The sequence below is a fragment of the Ochlerotatus camptorhynchus genome, unplaced genomic scaffold, assembly GCF_037179485.1.
Source record: "Ochlerotatus camptorhynchus isolate MF236.1 unplaced genomic scaffold, CSIRO-AGI_Acam_v1.1 ptg000274l, whole genome shotgun sequence".
NCBI lineage: Eukaryota > Metazoa > Arthropoda > Insecta > Diptera > Culicidae > Ochlerotatus > Ochlerotatus camptorhynchus.
In genome coordinates, this window is record NW_027040763.1 from 6,550,753 (window position 1) to 6,565,583 (window position 14,831).

At 40.8% G+C, this 14,831-nt stretch overlaps 2 protein-coding genes across 2 annotated transcripts; both read left to right on the top strand.

The window, feature by feature from the left end:
- Positions 1-350: 350 nt before the first annotated feature.
- LOC135705867 (adult cuticle protein 1-like) lies at positions 351-1,137 on the top strand. Its single transcript, XM_065227720.1, has 2 exons — positions 351-405; positions 479-1,137. Exons 1-2 carry the CDS (start codon positions 400-402, stop codon positions 851-853), a joined length of 381 nt encoding a protein of 126 aa, XP_065083792.1. The 5' UTR covers positions 351-399; the 3' UTR covers positions 854-1,137.
- A 13,034-nt stretch (positions 1,138-14,171) lies between these two features.
- Positions 14,172-14,752, top strand: LOC135705764 (uncharacterized). The gene is made up of 2 exons (XM_065227618.1): positions 14,172-14,280; positions 14,346-14,752. Exons 1-2 carry the CDS (start codon positions 14,275-14,277, stop codon positions 14,745-14,747), a joined length of 408 nt encoding a protein of 135 aa, XP_065083690.1. The 5' UTR covers positions 14,172-14,274; the 3' UTR covers positions 14,748-14,752.
- The last annotated feature ends 79 nt before the right edge of the window (positions 14,753-14,831 follow it).

Genomic DNA, 14,831 nt, shown 5'->3' on the forward strand with positions numbered 1-14,831 from the left:
TGATGAATTGATCCCGTGCGGGTTATCCAGTAATTTAATGCAAAAATTCCGACCCCCATTAGCAATTCACCCTCGTCTCAACGATCACTCCCCGCACATATGAAAGACCTAGATCAGAAGAGACCTCAAGGTTTGGTTGCTGATGAAATTTTCCCCGCACTTGAGCCAGCGTTAGATGTTGCATCGCGTAATTTATTCGACCGGACCGTACCCACGCCAGACCGGCCTCGGGTCGTCTCCCGAGTAGATCTCCTTTCTTCAATGGAAATCATCTCCGCACACCTAGAACCTCATCCAGCCGGCTATAAAAACGAATAGATCTGCTCGATTCGATGTCACAGTTCTTTCAGCTTCCGCGTTCAAAGTCACGGTTTTGCAATAACTCAGCAACTGCCAAAGATGAAGGTGAGCATTCTCAAGGACTTCACAGTGGATTATTAGGTACTCCAGGATAACAAAACAAAAACATTTCCTATAGTGCTCCGTAGCCCTAGTCATCGCTGCCCTCTCGCTGGCCGCGGAAGGATCCGTGATTTCGTGGTACTGGCCACGACCTGTGGCCATCCCTGCTCCAGCAGGACTAGCCATTCCCGGTGCCACCGTTATTCAGTCGAATCCACCCCCAGCATTTTTACTGCCAGCACCAGGCTCAGCCATTACGGTTGATGCCAATGGAGTTCCAACGGTGCTCGTCGTTCCAGCACCACTTTCGCCAGCTGTGATTGTCGCTGGCCCTGTCCCGGCCGCTACCTCCGTGTCGGCAACCCGAGGATCCGTTCACGTCGCTCCACTGCCAGGACATTCCGTGTCGCAGCAGCAGTTGAACCTGGCAGCGGCTCCAGGGTCCGAATAATCCATTCAGCATTTTCAACTTAAACCGCAGTGCTACTCAAATACTCCCAACTATGGCTTCTCTCATGGATTGCTTCAACCGATTTCGACAAGAAGACTTGTTCCACCGATATGGATCGGAGACTTCGAGCTGATTCGGATGTCTTTTGTACATTTTATGTCTCTATTTTTTCCACAAGTACTCTCAATAATAAATGGCAAGTTCTGAACACGACGACGATGAATGGGATTTGTTTTAAGTGCGCGCTAGAATAAGTTGTTTATGGTTTGACCGTTAGTTCCTGAGAAACATTCCTGCCACAAAAAGCGATATTAATCTCGGTTGTAACCTACCACTATTTGCAAGCTATGGGCCTGACAAAGTGAACACGTGACACCGAGCTTATGAGCTGATTAGAAAAGATGACAGCCAGGAAATTGTTTCTTCATTGAAATCGAGTGGACGAATGCTGAAAAGTGAAGTGTAAATCACTTTCTAAACATATTTTTCAAGCCCCAAAATGTATGGAAAAGTGACCCCTGATATCACATTTTGCAAGTAAATTCAAAAGAAAGAGGAGCACCTAAGATTAGGTTTGATGGGTGTTTAAGCAATACTGATTTTTTCACATTATTGTTGATCTACCAGAGCCACCGTGATCTTCACAGGTTATCAGTAGAGTTTGCTCTTAACCCTCGAATCATCTCACAAGTATGGCCAAAATTCCCAAGACTAATCGAAGGATTCATATATAACATGCTACAGTGATTAAGAAATTACCTTCGGCAAACTCTTGGAGATCACTCAATAATTCTCTCCCATTCATCAGTTATCCTTGCCAGAACTTGCTAGGAATATTCCTGAAAATTTTCTTAGAAAACCTGAGAAAATCGATGAAATTATTCTTAAAATTGCCTTGCCTCCTCAGAAGTCAGCTGTAAATTCCGTAGGAACTTTCATCAGCATTCATTAAGTAATCTTGCACAGGTTGCTTGGGATCCTCCTCAAAATTACCTAGGAATGCTCCTTTGCTACCATAGAATTTTACTTGGGCTTTTTCTAGTGATTAACTTTAAGCTCCCAGATTCATATTTCCATTGATTTACTTTCAAAATAACATCATAGTTAGATTAGTATTTTTTTTTTTCAAAATTCCTTTTGTATTCTCCATATAATTCCGCTAAATATTTTTGAAACTCTTCTCAGAATATCTAAATCAATATCTAAACGTCCAACATGCAAAACACGTCAATACTATTATTACGGCAGTTAAATTACGAATCAATGCAGTTACTGTTTTACTCAAGTAACACAAATTCATAGAATTATGTCGGGTAAACTGCTTTACAACTTAAACCAGTCATACAAAGTTACATATACTGTTATAGAAAATTAGGTTAGTATTTTAAATGCCTTCGATTTTAACAGGATCAGTTTGGAAGTTGCAGAAGATTAAGAGAAAATGCTCCAGCAATTTTGCCTTTTTCCTCGACCTGTGCTGTGTGGCATTGCTTTCAGGAGAATCAGCCGTTTGTTGACCAATTCATTCACTAGCGCTGATAATGTTTCTGCTGACAAAAATCACCATCAGCATGAATTAAAGGTTGACATAATGCGAGCAAGCTGGCGTAAAATTTGAAATTTTCTATCCACAGTGCTCAAACGGATCCAAATTGGGTTCTGATAATCCTCGCAAAATTTGAACTCATTTAGTGAGACACTGATTTGGCACAAACCATTTGATGTTTAGATGGAAATTACTATGGGAAAACCAAACTTTTGTTCATTGTCTTCAAAGTAGCCCTTTTAGCTATTCATATTAGACATTTTTTCATCTACAACTTTACAAAAGATCGATTTTCAGTCAAACATAAAGTCATTCATTGTTTCAGAGATTATTAATCTTATGGCATGATCAAGCAACTGTTGTATGGGCAACACTGTATTCTGCAGTGTGACATAGCTACTTAGTCATGATTGTTGTGCTCTATTATACGCACCAGAAACACCAATGTTGCCTGTTGAACAGTTCGACAGTGAGCATGCATAAGGGCGTATACGCGATGATCGATTCTCTTTTTGGATTTTATCTTTGCATTGCTACAGCTAAGCGAAACAATTTTCTAGAATGTGTTCAATGCAGAGTTGTAACAGGTTGTATTGACTATCAAAAGCAACAGCAAACGCACCGAGAAATGTAAATTCTAGCGAGTTATTGACAAAAGAAGAGAATCGATCATCGCGTTTACGCCCTTATGCATGCTCGCTCACTGTCGAGTTGATCAAGCATAAGCATAAGGCATTATTGACTTCAATCAATAATAACTTTTGTTCCTTACATTTTACCGAAAAGTAATCTTCAACAAATTGTAGCTGAGAAAATCTTTTTAGCATAGCTATAATTTTTAAAGCAGAGCCGTATGGTGAATTTTAAAATAGATTTTAACAAAAAATTGGTTTTCCGTTAACAAGTCATTTCCATACAAACATCAAATGGTTTTTGCCAAGTTAGTTTCTGAGTTCAAATTTTGGACGGCCAATCAGGACCCAATTTGGAACCGTTCGAGCTCTGTGGAACGAAAATTTCAAATTTTGCATCAGTTTACTGATCATGCTGATCCCAAAATGTCAGTCAGCTTGCAAATTCAGGATCCTGTCAATCGTGAAGAAAAATTTGAGAGGAATCTTCTTGAACCGCAAATTGATCGCAACCTGAATACCAGTGGAAACAGAGGAACAAACTAAGGAAGGGGGGGTATAATTTTGCAACCTACACAATTTTCATATTTTTTCATACTTTAACCTTGAAGTATGAATAAACGTTAGAAGGTGTGATAAGAAGAGCTGGATAAGACACTAGTGGCACGATCTTCAAGAAGTCCATCTAGCTTCTTGGCTTTGCCGATGACATCGACATCATGGCACGGAGCTTTGAGACTATGTCGGAAGCGTACATCAGACTGAAGGCGTAGCTAGGCGGATTGGACTTGCCATCAACGCATCGAAGACGAAATACATGAGAGGAAGCGGTCGACGAGTTCGTGTATTTGGGCTCACTGGTGACCGCCGAAAATGATACTGGCAGAAAAGTTCAAAGGCGAATTATGCAGGGAAAAGTGCAAACCATGGACTCCGGAGGACGCTCTGGTCGAATGAAATTCACCGTTGCACGAAGTTGACTATCTATAAGACGCTGATTAAACTGGCTGTTCTCAACGGCCACGAGACGAGACCTGGAATTTGCTCGTGGAGGGCCAACTAACCCTTGGTGTTTTCGAACGGAAAGTGTTGCGTACCATCTACGGTGGAGTGCAGATGGATGACGGAACGTGGAGGAAGCGAATGAACCGCGAGTTGCACCAGCTACTGGGGGAACTAACTGCAAAAATTTGGTGACTATGGTGGGCTGGGCACGTTGTAAGAATGCCGGACGATTACCCAGAGAAAATGGTTCTCAAAAGCAACCCAACATGAGCAAGAAAAAGAGGTGCGCAGCAGGCAAGGTGGATCGACCAAGTAGAAGGGGCATGCGGACCCTTCGCAACCTACGAGGCTGGTGACGTGTGGCCATGGATCGAGTAGAGTGGAAACGACTTCTTCAGACAGCAGAGGACATCCGGGCCTTAGCCTGATTGGTAAGGTAAATATGAAAAGAATAATATTACTGAACCTGTCGGTAGAAGCTGCTATCCCAACATGAAATTTCAATTCAACATACAATTCAAATTCAATTTTGGAACAGGGAGCCATTGAACTACGATATCCGAGAAAATTCGGGAATTTGAATGTATCTGTAAGATATTTTAGATCTAATTTATTGTGATAATTTTCTAGTTCTTGGAATTTGCATTTTTTTTTTGTTGAAGATCTTAAAGATTCTGCAGAATATTTAAAAGTTTTGATCAGTCCATGATCTTTAAAATTTGTCCAAGTCTGCCATATCGTAAATATGTTGGAGTTCCAGAGCTTGAAAATTTTAAATTATTGAAGTCCTGTAATCTCAGAAAATAAATCCTATGTACAGGTTCTTGATCATATTTCAAACTCAAATATATGCAGCTTTTTTAAAGTTTAGGATTATCAAAACTTTTCTATGAATTTATTTTTAATTCTTAAGTCTTCAATGTTGAACTAAGTCCCAGACTCTAAAATTTTTGTTAAGACCAAAATTTTTAGTTTTCTTCACAACAATCTTTAATTTTTTTTTCTTGATTAGTTTTTCGTCGATCTTGTTTTCCGTGCTGAGCACCAACGCTACCGACGCCAGGGAGGCAGCTCCCACATCTGGACCCACCCTATCGACCCATCAACTAATGAACCGAGGACCGAAGGAAGGCGTGATCAGAGATGTTATGCCTCAGAATATGCCGGCGGCGCAGACTGGGATTGAATCCAGGCCTGCTGGGATGAAAGGTAATCACGCTTACCACTTCACCACTGGAAAATAAATTCCATGTCTAGGATCTTCATCATGTTTCTTAGTCCGAGATCAACAATATTTTTTTTTTAATTTGGGTTTCTTAAATTGTTTTATTTTATTAATCTTAGTTCTGGGACTTTCAATATTTATCTAAGCCTTAGAATCCTCAAACATTCTTTTGAAAGTAAATGGCTGTGACTAATGCTCAGAATCCTAATAAATCTTCTAAGATCTTTCTAAATCCAGGAACCACTATTCAAATCTTTAAAATCGGTCTTAATCCATAAGAATTCGAGATCTTAGAAAATAAATTCGAATTTTGCAATTGTTTCTAAACCCAGGATCTGCAATTCCAAACTTAATTAATCTTCAAAATCTATCTTAATCCTACATCCGATATGTTTGAAATGAAATCCTTTGTCTCAAAATATTGAGAATGGTTCAAGTTTAAAATCATGGACATTTTTATAGTTCTAGAACTTTAAAAATGTTTCAATGTCTAGAATCTTTAATAATTTTCTATCCTTGAGATCTCGGCAGTTTTCCGTTGTCACGATACCATGATTTCTTATACACTGAAACCTCCGTTTACGAAGTCTTTTTTTACGCAGTATTCAATTTACGTCTCTCTTTTTACGAAGTAAATTCCAAAAAACGAGTTTTTTTATGTGATTTTGGGAAACTGGGAAATTCTGCCAAATACCCCACAAAATGGGTATTTTTGGAATCGGAGTGAAATGAAGGGACCGGAAATCGATGACTGACGCCATTTTTAAATCCAAGATGGCGACTTCCGTTTACATAAAAACTTGGAAATTTTGTCATATACTCCACAATATGGGTATTTTTGGAATCGGAGTAACGTGAAGGGACTGGAAATCGATGACTGACGCCATTTTGAAATCCAATATGGCGACTTCCGGTTGCAGAAAAAACTTGGAAATTCTGCCAAATACCCCACAATATGGGTATTTTTGGAATCGGAGTGACGTGTAGAGACCGGAAATCAAGATAATGATTATGCTCAATCAACTGTGCAGCAGGCAACATTGGTGTTTCTGGGGCATTGAATAGGTCAATCATGGCTACTATGTCACACTGCAGAATGCTGATGATGGTCCCACCTCTTACCCCTACAAAGGTTTGAGCTGGACGATTTATCTTCAAGATAATTAAATATAACAATTTAACCAGGTTTGCACACAAAATCAAACTGGTTTCAGTTACAGATATAAATTCCCTCTAGAGTTTACAGTTGCTTCACAGCGATATAAATGTGGAAAAGCTCAGGCGTCCACCTCTTAGTTCGCCTTTTTGCCCACCTTAAATATTCATAAGTATTACAAGCAATCAAGAGTTAATGAACAATCAACAAAGCATCCTATTACACTAGTAACCCCGCAATCTGATGCTATCATAATTTTCAGCAATGTCATGAATGCTCACGAACCCCCAGAAATGTGGTGTTCTTATTTCATCCGCGTTTCTAGTATTATATCTATGATAGTCACTTCCTCTTTCAATTCGATCACACAAATACCGAGGCAGCAAACCGTTAACTACTTTAAAAATGAACACCATAGTTAAATATACAATTCTTTGCTTCACCGACAACCATTGTAAGGCGTCTAGCATCAAAGTTGAGGAAGTGAATCTATTACATCTCAAAATCAAACGCATTATTTTATTCTGCAAGCGCTGTAATCTCGATATTTGTGTTGCATTGGACAGAAATAAAATGGATCGGCAAAAGTCTAGATGAGGAGAGATGATTGATTTGTATAGCTGTATTGTACTGGCAATAGTTAAATCGTTTTTCAATCGATATAGAATTCCATACTTCTTGGCAATTTTCTTGATGACATTCTCAATGTGAAAGTTGAACTTAAGTGTGTCATCAATAATCACGCCAAGATATTTAATCTCCCGATCGCGATCAATAGTCTCATCATCAATTTCAACAGAGACGTTCTCATTTACTCTTTTCCGCGAAATTACCATAAATTTAGTTTTACTTGTATTCAATTTCAACTGCTTATACTTCAACCATCTAATTAAAGAACGGAAATCTTCATCCAAGTTTAAGACGGCATCATCTAAATCCTTAGCTGCAATGAATAACACAGTATCATCTGCAAAAAGATTAACGTCGTAAAATCGTTAAACACGTCACATGTCATTAATATACATAATAAATTAAAGGGGCCCTAATACACTTCCCTGGGGCACTCCACGGTTGTTCCCCACGGGACTGGAAACAAAATCATTAAAAACAGTCCGTTGAGTTCTGTCAGACAAATAGCTTTCAAACCATTTATATGCAGTACTCGTAATTCCAAAGCGCTTGATTGTGCTTAACAGTAAGGGCCTAGAAATTGTTTCAAAAGCGCGTTTCAGATCCAAAAAAAACAGCAACAATCGTATCTTTACGCTCCAAGTTGTCTTTCCACTTTGCTAACACCAAATTCAATGCAGTTTCACAAGAATGACCTTCCCGATATTCCGATTGTTCTGGTATCAACAAAGAGTTGCTATTCAAATACTCCAACAGCTGGCCTTTAACAACAAGAATACAGTGTTGCCCACTATACAGTTGCTTAATCATGCTATGAGAATATCAATCTCTTAATAAATTCATAATTATTTAGTTTGACGCTGGGTTGAAAAAAGGTTGTGTGCAAAGTTGTAGCTGAAAAAATTTCCCATATGAATAGCGGTAGAACTTGTTACCAGTACAATATGGAAAAATACTAGAAGACAGTGAACAAATAGTTTGGGTTTCCCATACTAATTTCCATATGAATTTCAAATGGTTTATGCCAAGTCAGTTTATTACCAAAGGAGTTTAAATTTTGGGAAGCTAATCAGAACTCTATTTGGAACCGTTTGAGCACTGTGGAGCGAACATTTCAAATTTTGCATCAGTCTAATATCGCACCCATTCAACACACATGGGCCGGGATCAACGGATTTACTTCCCTTCCGAAGGAAAACGAGACCAGAGATTTTTATGCCCCAGAAAAATCGCACCGACCGGCGCCGGCCTGTTAAATTTACATCGTTTCTAATAGTTCAGAAGCGCACTGTTCTAAGAAAAAATTAAGGACAGGATATTTTTATCGAAAGGCCAAAACTTTAGATCCATAGGCCAACATTAGAGCCGTTTTTCCTATATCAATAAAATCCTGTGAGTTCTGATCGAATTTTTGACGATTTTTTGATGACACAGACAAACAGACATAACGCATTGAATATTTTTCACTATAAAACATCGTTGTTAAAAACTACCGCCATCTGTTGAGTTGTAACCCGCCAGCCCGTCAAGCTTTCCGTTCGAGGTATTTCAATGGTATCTTCATGGTTCCGCGATCCTGTCATGCACTCGTTGTTTGTCCCTGGTACATCCACCCATGGTGCCTTTGGAGTTGCCCCTTTGGAGGGATCTGCTGGAAATTCTCACTGATCATTTCGTGGAACATCGGGCAACGAAGTTTGCTTAACCTTACCTTGTTTCGTCGTACCAACGGCGCCTCTTAAACTCTGAATAATGTTATTAATTTGCTCCTTATACGGAGACAACGATGAACCAAACTGATACTGCTGCATAATGTTCTCTTTTCATCCTCAGAACTCGCAACGCACCTTTTAACCCGATAATAATAATGAATTACAATTGTATTTGTATTGCATTTCACCTGCTCCCTACATGTCTGTTTGCCTAGGTCTTTGTTCTTTCCTTTCCCTCTATCATACCATCTATCCTACTCCCTAGCGTGTGCACTATTCATTCTTCTCCCATACGTGTGTTCGGTACGAGTTTCCTCCGTACGATTCCTGCTCTCCTGGTGTTTCTCGGCTTCACGTTTAACCCATTCAATTACACAATTTATGGGCCGACGGATGGCTTCGGGTAACCCATTCTATGAGACGGTTATGTTTCGCGAAGCTTTCGTTTGTCTCATGCGCATGGACTTTCACAACGAAAAATATACATGCATGTATTCACTCGAAAACCTAGGAATTACATCGGTGCTATGGGTGAGGAGACGGCGGCGGTACCGAAGCTGCGTATTGCACTACTTCGGCCCAGAGACTATCGCGGATGCGATCGACTTATGCTGGAAATGTCTCACTCACCGGAAACGCGGGCTTACGCTTGAACGCGGCACATGCGTTCGATCGTCCGAACACTGGAACACGTGCAACGTATGCTGTTCTGTTGTTCGATGACTACAGATGGGACGAGTATTGGCCTGCCTGTCCAGGGCGCGCAAATTGGCGATAGCGACCCTCTTCCGGCCACGTGTGCTCCGGGAATCCTCCGAAACCGATAGGTGGGGTCAAAAGCGGTCTCTGACAATAGGGTGGTGTGACGGCAAATGGCCTCCGCTGCCACGAACCTTGTACTTTCTTCGAGACACACACTTTGCCGCCTACTAACTAGCTTGCTAGGGTTTTACACTAAGCTAACACTTTTTAATCACACCACGACACGAGACAAAACACCGACCACTCTTGCCTCTTCCACAGATCGATTCGAAGTGGACGATCAAAGCTGAGGAATTCCCCAGATAGCCGCTAGATTGTGACCTTTGCCCGGGAAGTCGCGAACTTGGACGACACCCAATTTCACGACCACCAAACTCTCGCAATTGTGCACCCGATTATTAGTGCCTTACAGCATATCTTCCAACGGACTATTCAGAGTCCAGTCATCTCTCTCCCCGAAATTCGGTAGGAGTGCGCAAAGCCGAACGGGAAAAGGTCATTGCATTTTCAATGGAAATCTGACGGGTCGATGTCCACCTTACGACGCTGTAACTTCGTAGCGTCGGCAAGCTCGACAGGCTTTATAATATTTGAATTTGCGCTTCAATCTGAACGTAGGGAACTCATTACTTTTTTTTGTATGACAAGTGTAACTCTACGTAAGTGGATGTTCGTTCCTTGGCGGTGAACAAATTTATGGATTTATTTGAAAAACGAAAGTTAATGCAATATAATTAAATGTGGAAAATTGTATAAATAGGAATTCTGCGCAAATAAATAATTAAATAAATAAATGCAAAAGCGTACTTGTTACAGAGTTCACTGTCATGGGAAGTATGCTCAACAAATGTGGGTAGTGTCAGTGTGTAAAGTCAAACGCATGCACGGCCGATTAAACCAACTCAAATTTGAGTTTCGTTCTCTCAAATTCGCAGAAACGAAGGTTACTCATAGACTGAGTAGAACCATAGAGGTAACTCTAAGACCAGAAGGTCCCGAAGAAACGAGCTCAACTTTTTGGCTCAGCTCTGGTACTCTCTTCGGTCCCAAGCTAATCGATTCACCCATCGAAACATAGGAAAAACCAATAACCCCTCATTTTATCTGTCAAACTTTCATAGCGAATCAAAACAAACATTGCGTAGTACTAGAATTTCGACTAGAATAGGGTACGTTAATCGTTTGCTTGGGACCAATAGGCTACTAAAGTGGTGAGCCAATTTAAAATCGTTAGTTTCGTATTGATTGTTGGTAGTACTTTCCTCTTTTCAGGAAATACTTTTCAAAAATGAGGAAACCCTAGAGAGGTATACTCCTAGAGTGAGTAAAATTGTTGTCGATTTTCCTCATATTCGAGCAGATTTTTTAGGAAAAGCGAGTCGGCGAGTAACCTACATGTTTTGCGATTTTAAGTGAAAGCCACTCAATTTTGAATTGATCTCATCGTCCGTGAGGAAATGGAATATGCGCGCTACAGGTGGCAGTACTACCAACTAAAAAAAACATAATTTTACCGTTAAATGAGTGTTCGATAAACAACATGCAAGTGTCATGCCTGTTTGTCTGTCGTTAAAACATAGTCACATTTTGAAGACCGAACGCAGGAACAATTTTAAGATCCAGAAAAGAATCTACTGTTATTGTAATGACTCATTTATCCTAATGATCCGCTCGCTGGCAAAAAGCTACTTTTTTTTCGCTTGGTTTAAAGAGACTGTCGCTTTTTGAAACGCATTTCCAAAACACGGCTAGGAGCTACTTTTTCCTCCGGTCAAGGAAAAAATTGTTCACTTCTAGATATCGAGAGTCTTTTCGGATGCAGAGAAGAAAGAACCTAAACTAGTTAGCTTTAAACTTAATTCTATTTCAAACAATGGTACAAAGTGCTCTTTCGGCTACGTGTTGCATTAGCAACTTATAATTATTTAATACTCTAAATATCCCTTTCAATACCATGCCTATTCTATTAGCTAGGAGTCCACTCGCCCTTGGAAAGGTAAATTTGTATTTTTAGACCTTATATACTATGCCCTCTCAGATCTGGGATTTCTCGGATATTTTGTAAATTTATTGCATTTCTTCTACTCGGATCTGAAGTGGTTTACAAACTAAGAATGACGAACATTTGTAACGTTTTAGTTTGAAATCATATATTTCCTTAAGGATAAACAGAGAGAGAAACTTAACCACTTATGAGCTACATACTTGAACGCATTATCATTCCTAGATAAATAGTGTATAATAGATAGTAAAGTCGGCATAGAATATTCGCTGTCCACGTGCAACACAAAGGCCCACAAATATACCCCCAACTTCTAAAGTTTTTGCAACAGGATATCATGATTCACACGATCGAATGCAGCCTTGAAGTCCGTGTATACGGCGTCCACAGAGTGAGGTGAACTGAGTGAGGTGAACTGAGTGAGGTTAGTAGTAACAGATCGTTTCGGGTAGAATCCATGCTGGGCACATGAAATGTAGGTTTTGGTGGCTTCAAAGAGAGCGTTGTTTACAATTATTTCAAAAACCTTAGGGCAAGCGCTCAAGGACGTTATTCCACGGTAGTTGACGACGTTACATTTGTCACCCTTTTTGTGAATCGGTGACAGAGACGAAGTTTTCCATCCAGCAGAAATTTTTTGCTGTTGGAACGAGAGATTGAACAGTTTTACTAATGGTGTCATCAGAGAACTCGAGCAGTTTTTCAACACAGATGAAGGAATCCCATTAGGACCGGGTGACACGGAATGTTTGAGCTTACGTAATGCATTTTCGACATGCTCCTCGCTGATCTGGAAAATTCCAAAGTCGATGCTGTCTAGCGGCGTATCACGAACAGCAGCCTCTATCTGCGGTGGCGTAGCAGGCGTATTTGAGAAGACATTCTTGAAGTGTTCAGCAAAGATCTCACATTTACTAGAGGCTGTGCTAGCAAATCGGTCGCCGAAATGCATGGACGTAGGCAATCCATCTTCCTTGCGTTTAGTACGAACAAAAGACCAGAACTGTTTGGGATGTAGACGTAAATTTCTCTGCGTACAATCAACGTATCGAGCATACAATAGACGGTTACACCGTGTATACTTGTTACTGGCCATTACAAAGCGATGTTTGGCGTGCTGCGAACGACTCCGACTATACGTTCGAAGTGCAGATCGCCTACGGCGCTTCAACTGGCGGAGGCTCCTGGTCGTCCAAGGAGGCTTCAGTGGAGGGCGCTGAAGAGGCACGTGAGCTTCGATGACTTGACGTATCTCCGTGTTGAAAATACATACAATATCGTCCAGATCCTGATCAGAATCCAAAAATTTCCCGACGAAAATCGAACCGGCAGTCGTCTAGAGATGGTTCAAATGACACTGGTACCGAAATAGAAACGGTGACGTCAATAGCAGGATGTGAAGTATCGATTTATACGAGCGATACAGCCGCTTCGGATACGCAACAGCTTGATAACGATGAGTCATTTACGAGTACTAAATCGAGAATCCGTGAACTGGAGTTCTTCACAGAAGGCATTGTATAATGCACAACTAGCATTCGTTAATCTCGATGTATGGGAATCTATTGTGAGGCCACCATCTTCTAATGGTACCCAGTGCATTTCAGGATGATTATAGTCTCCAAACTGGAAAGCATGAGGCCTCAAGCCGGAAAGGATTGAATCAATGGAGTCAGTATGCTGCTGTATGAGCGACAGGTCGTCTATACAATCAGGTGGTAGATAAAGCACTCCAATGCTGACATCATAGTTCTGCAGTTTGATTTTGATCCAAAGCGGCTCGAAAGCATTACTTATCGGAGCTGGATCAATACAGCAACACAATTTAGAAGAGACGGCTATCAATACACCTTCACCACGAGTTTTTCGACTGCTCAAAGAGCTACGATCTGTCCTGAACACATCAACAATATTCAACGATTCAAGAATCGACAACATGGTCAATAAGACATAGACAATTGTTGTTGTTTGAATTCTAAGGGAACATGCGTTATCACGCAAAATTTTGCAAAAATTAACACCTACTCTCCTCTTTTGTCACGTTTTCCTATACCTTGTGCATTGCTTGTCACAAATTTCTCAGACCCCTCCACTTGCCAATTGACGTGATGAACTTAATGGATCGTCCTATCATTATAAAAAAATCACATACACTGACCCCACAATTATGGATCACCCACAATTATGCATAACTTCCATATGATAAACACGCTAGTCTGACTGGTCTATAATATTTTTTTTTTTGCTGATCGATAATTGTGGGGTCAGTGCACTTTGCATGAAACTCCAAACTATGTAACACCAAAACCTTCAAGAAGTTTTACGTTGTTAATGCGATCTTACAAAACCTTATCTCAAGCTTATCAAAACATGAGCAAAGTCCATCCATTAAGCTTCAATTATCAGCATTTCAGACGATTTCAACCATCCTTCAGTGCGTTCTCGAACGAAAATAGATGCCCCAATTTCCGTTGTCATAAAACAAACATAAAATCATAAAACGGAACCAACGGTGTTGAACCAATGAATAACATCCGCCCCGCAACGGTGGACGAAAAGAAGCCCACCTTGTTTGTTTCCAACCTTCGGCTGGCCAACACCAGCCGATTTACGACCTTCGTATCTACTCAAATTGCGGTTGAACAAATAAAAAGTATTCACTGACCGTTGCAAGCCATCAGAGTTCAACAGGTCGCACCCGCGTCAAGTTTGGTGCTTGTGCTTCGGTTCAGAAGAAACAATTGTAACATCATGAAAGTAAGGGTTTCTCTCACTGTGTAGCGTAACTGAGTGTATGATTTACATGAATTTGATATTCATAGACATCATCAGTGTGGATCATCTTCGCGGTAGCAGCACTAGCAGTAGCGGTTGAAGGTCATTACTACACCTCATACGCGGTGGAACCGTTTATCGCAGCCTTCGATCAGCAGGACGACTACCTCTTCGGTGATCCCTACTATCCGCTGGAAACGGGATTGTATCAGAGTCACCCGTTTGAGTCGTCCTACGAGCAGAGTCCGACGTTTTGGGACCTTTTCCAACCTCCAAAGCCACAGTACATGAACTACGAAGCACAGCCCAATTCTCTGATCAACTACATCCCCGTGGAACCGGGATCCTGGCTCACTCCGAATGTGTACGTCAAGGGGCGTGGCTATTCCACGGACCGGTACGTTGCTCCGTCGATGTTGGAGAAGTACTTGGCCATGAATCCTCGGTGAGCCGAGGGGAAAAGGGACTGATTTTCTCAATTGTTTTCCGTCTTGTGAATGAGTAGCTCGATTGTTATTTTTTTTTAGAGAAAT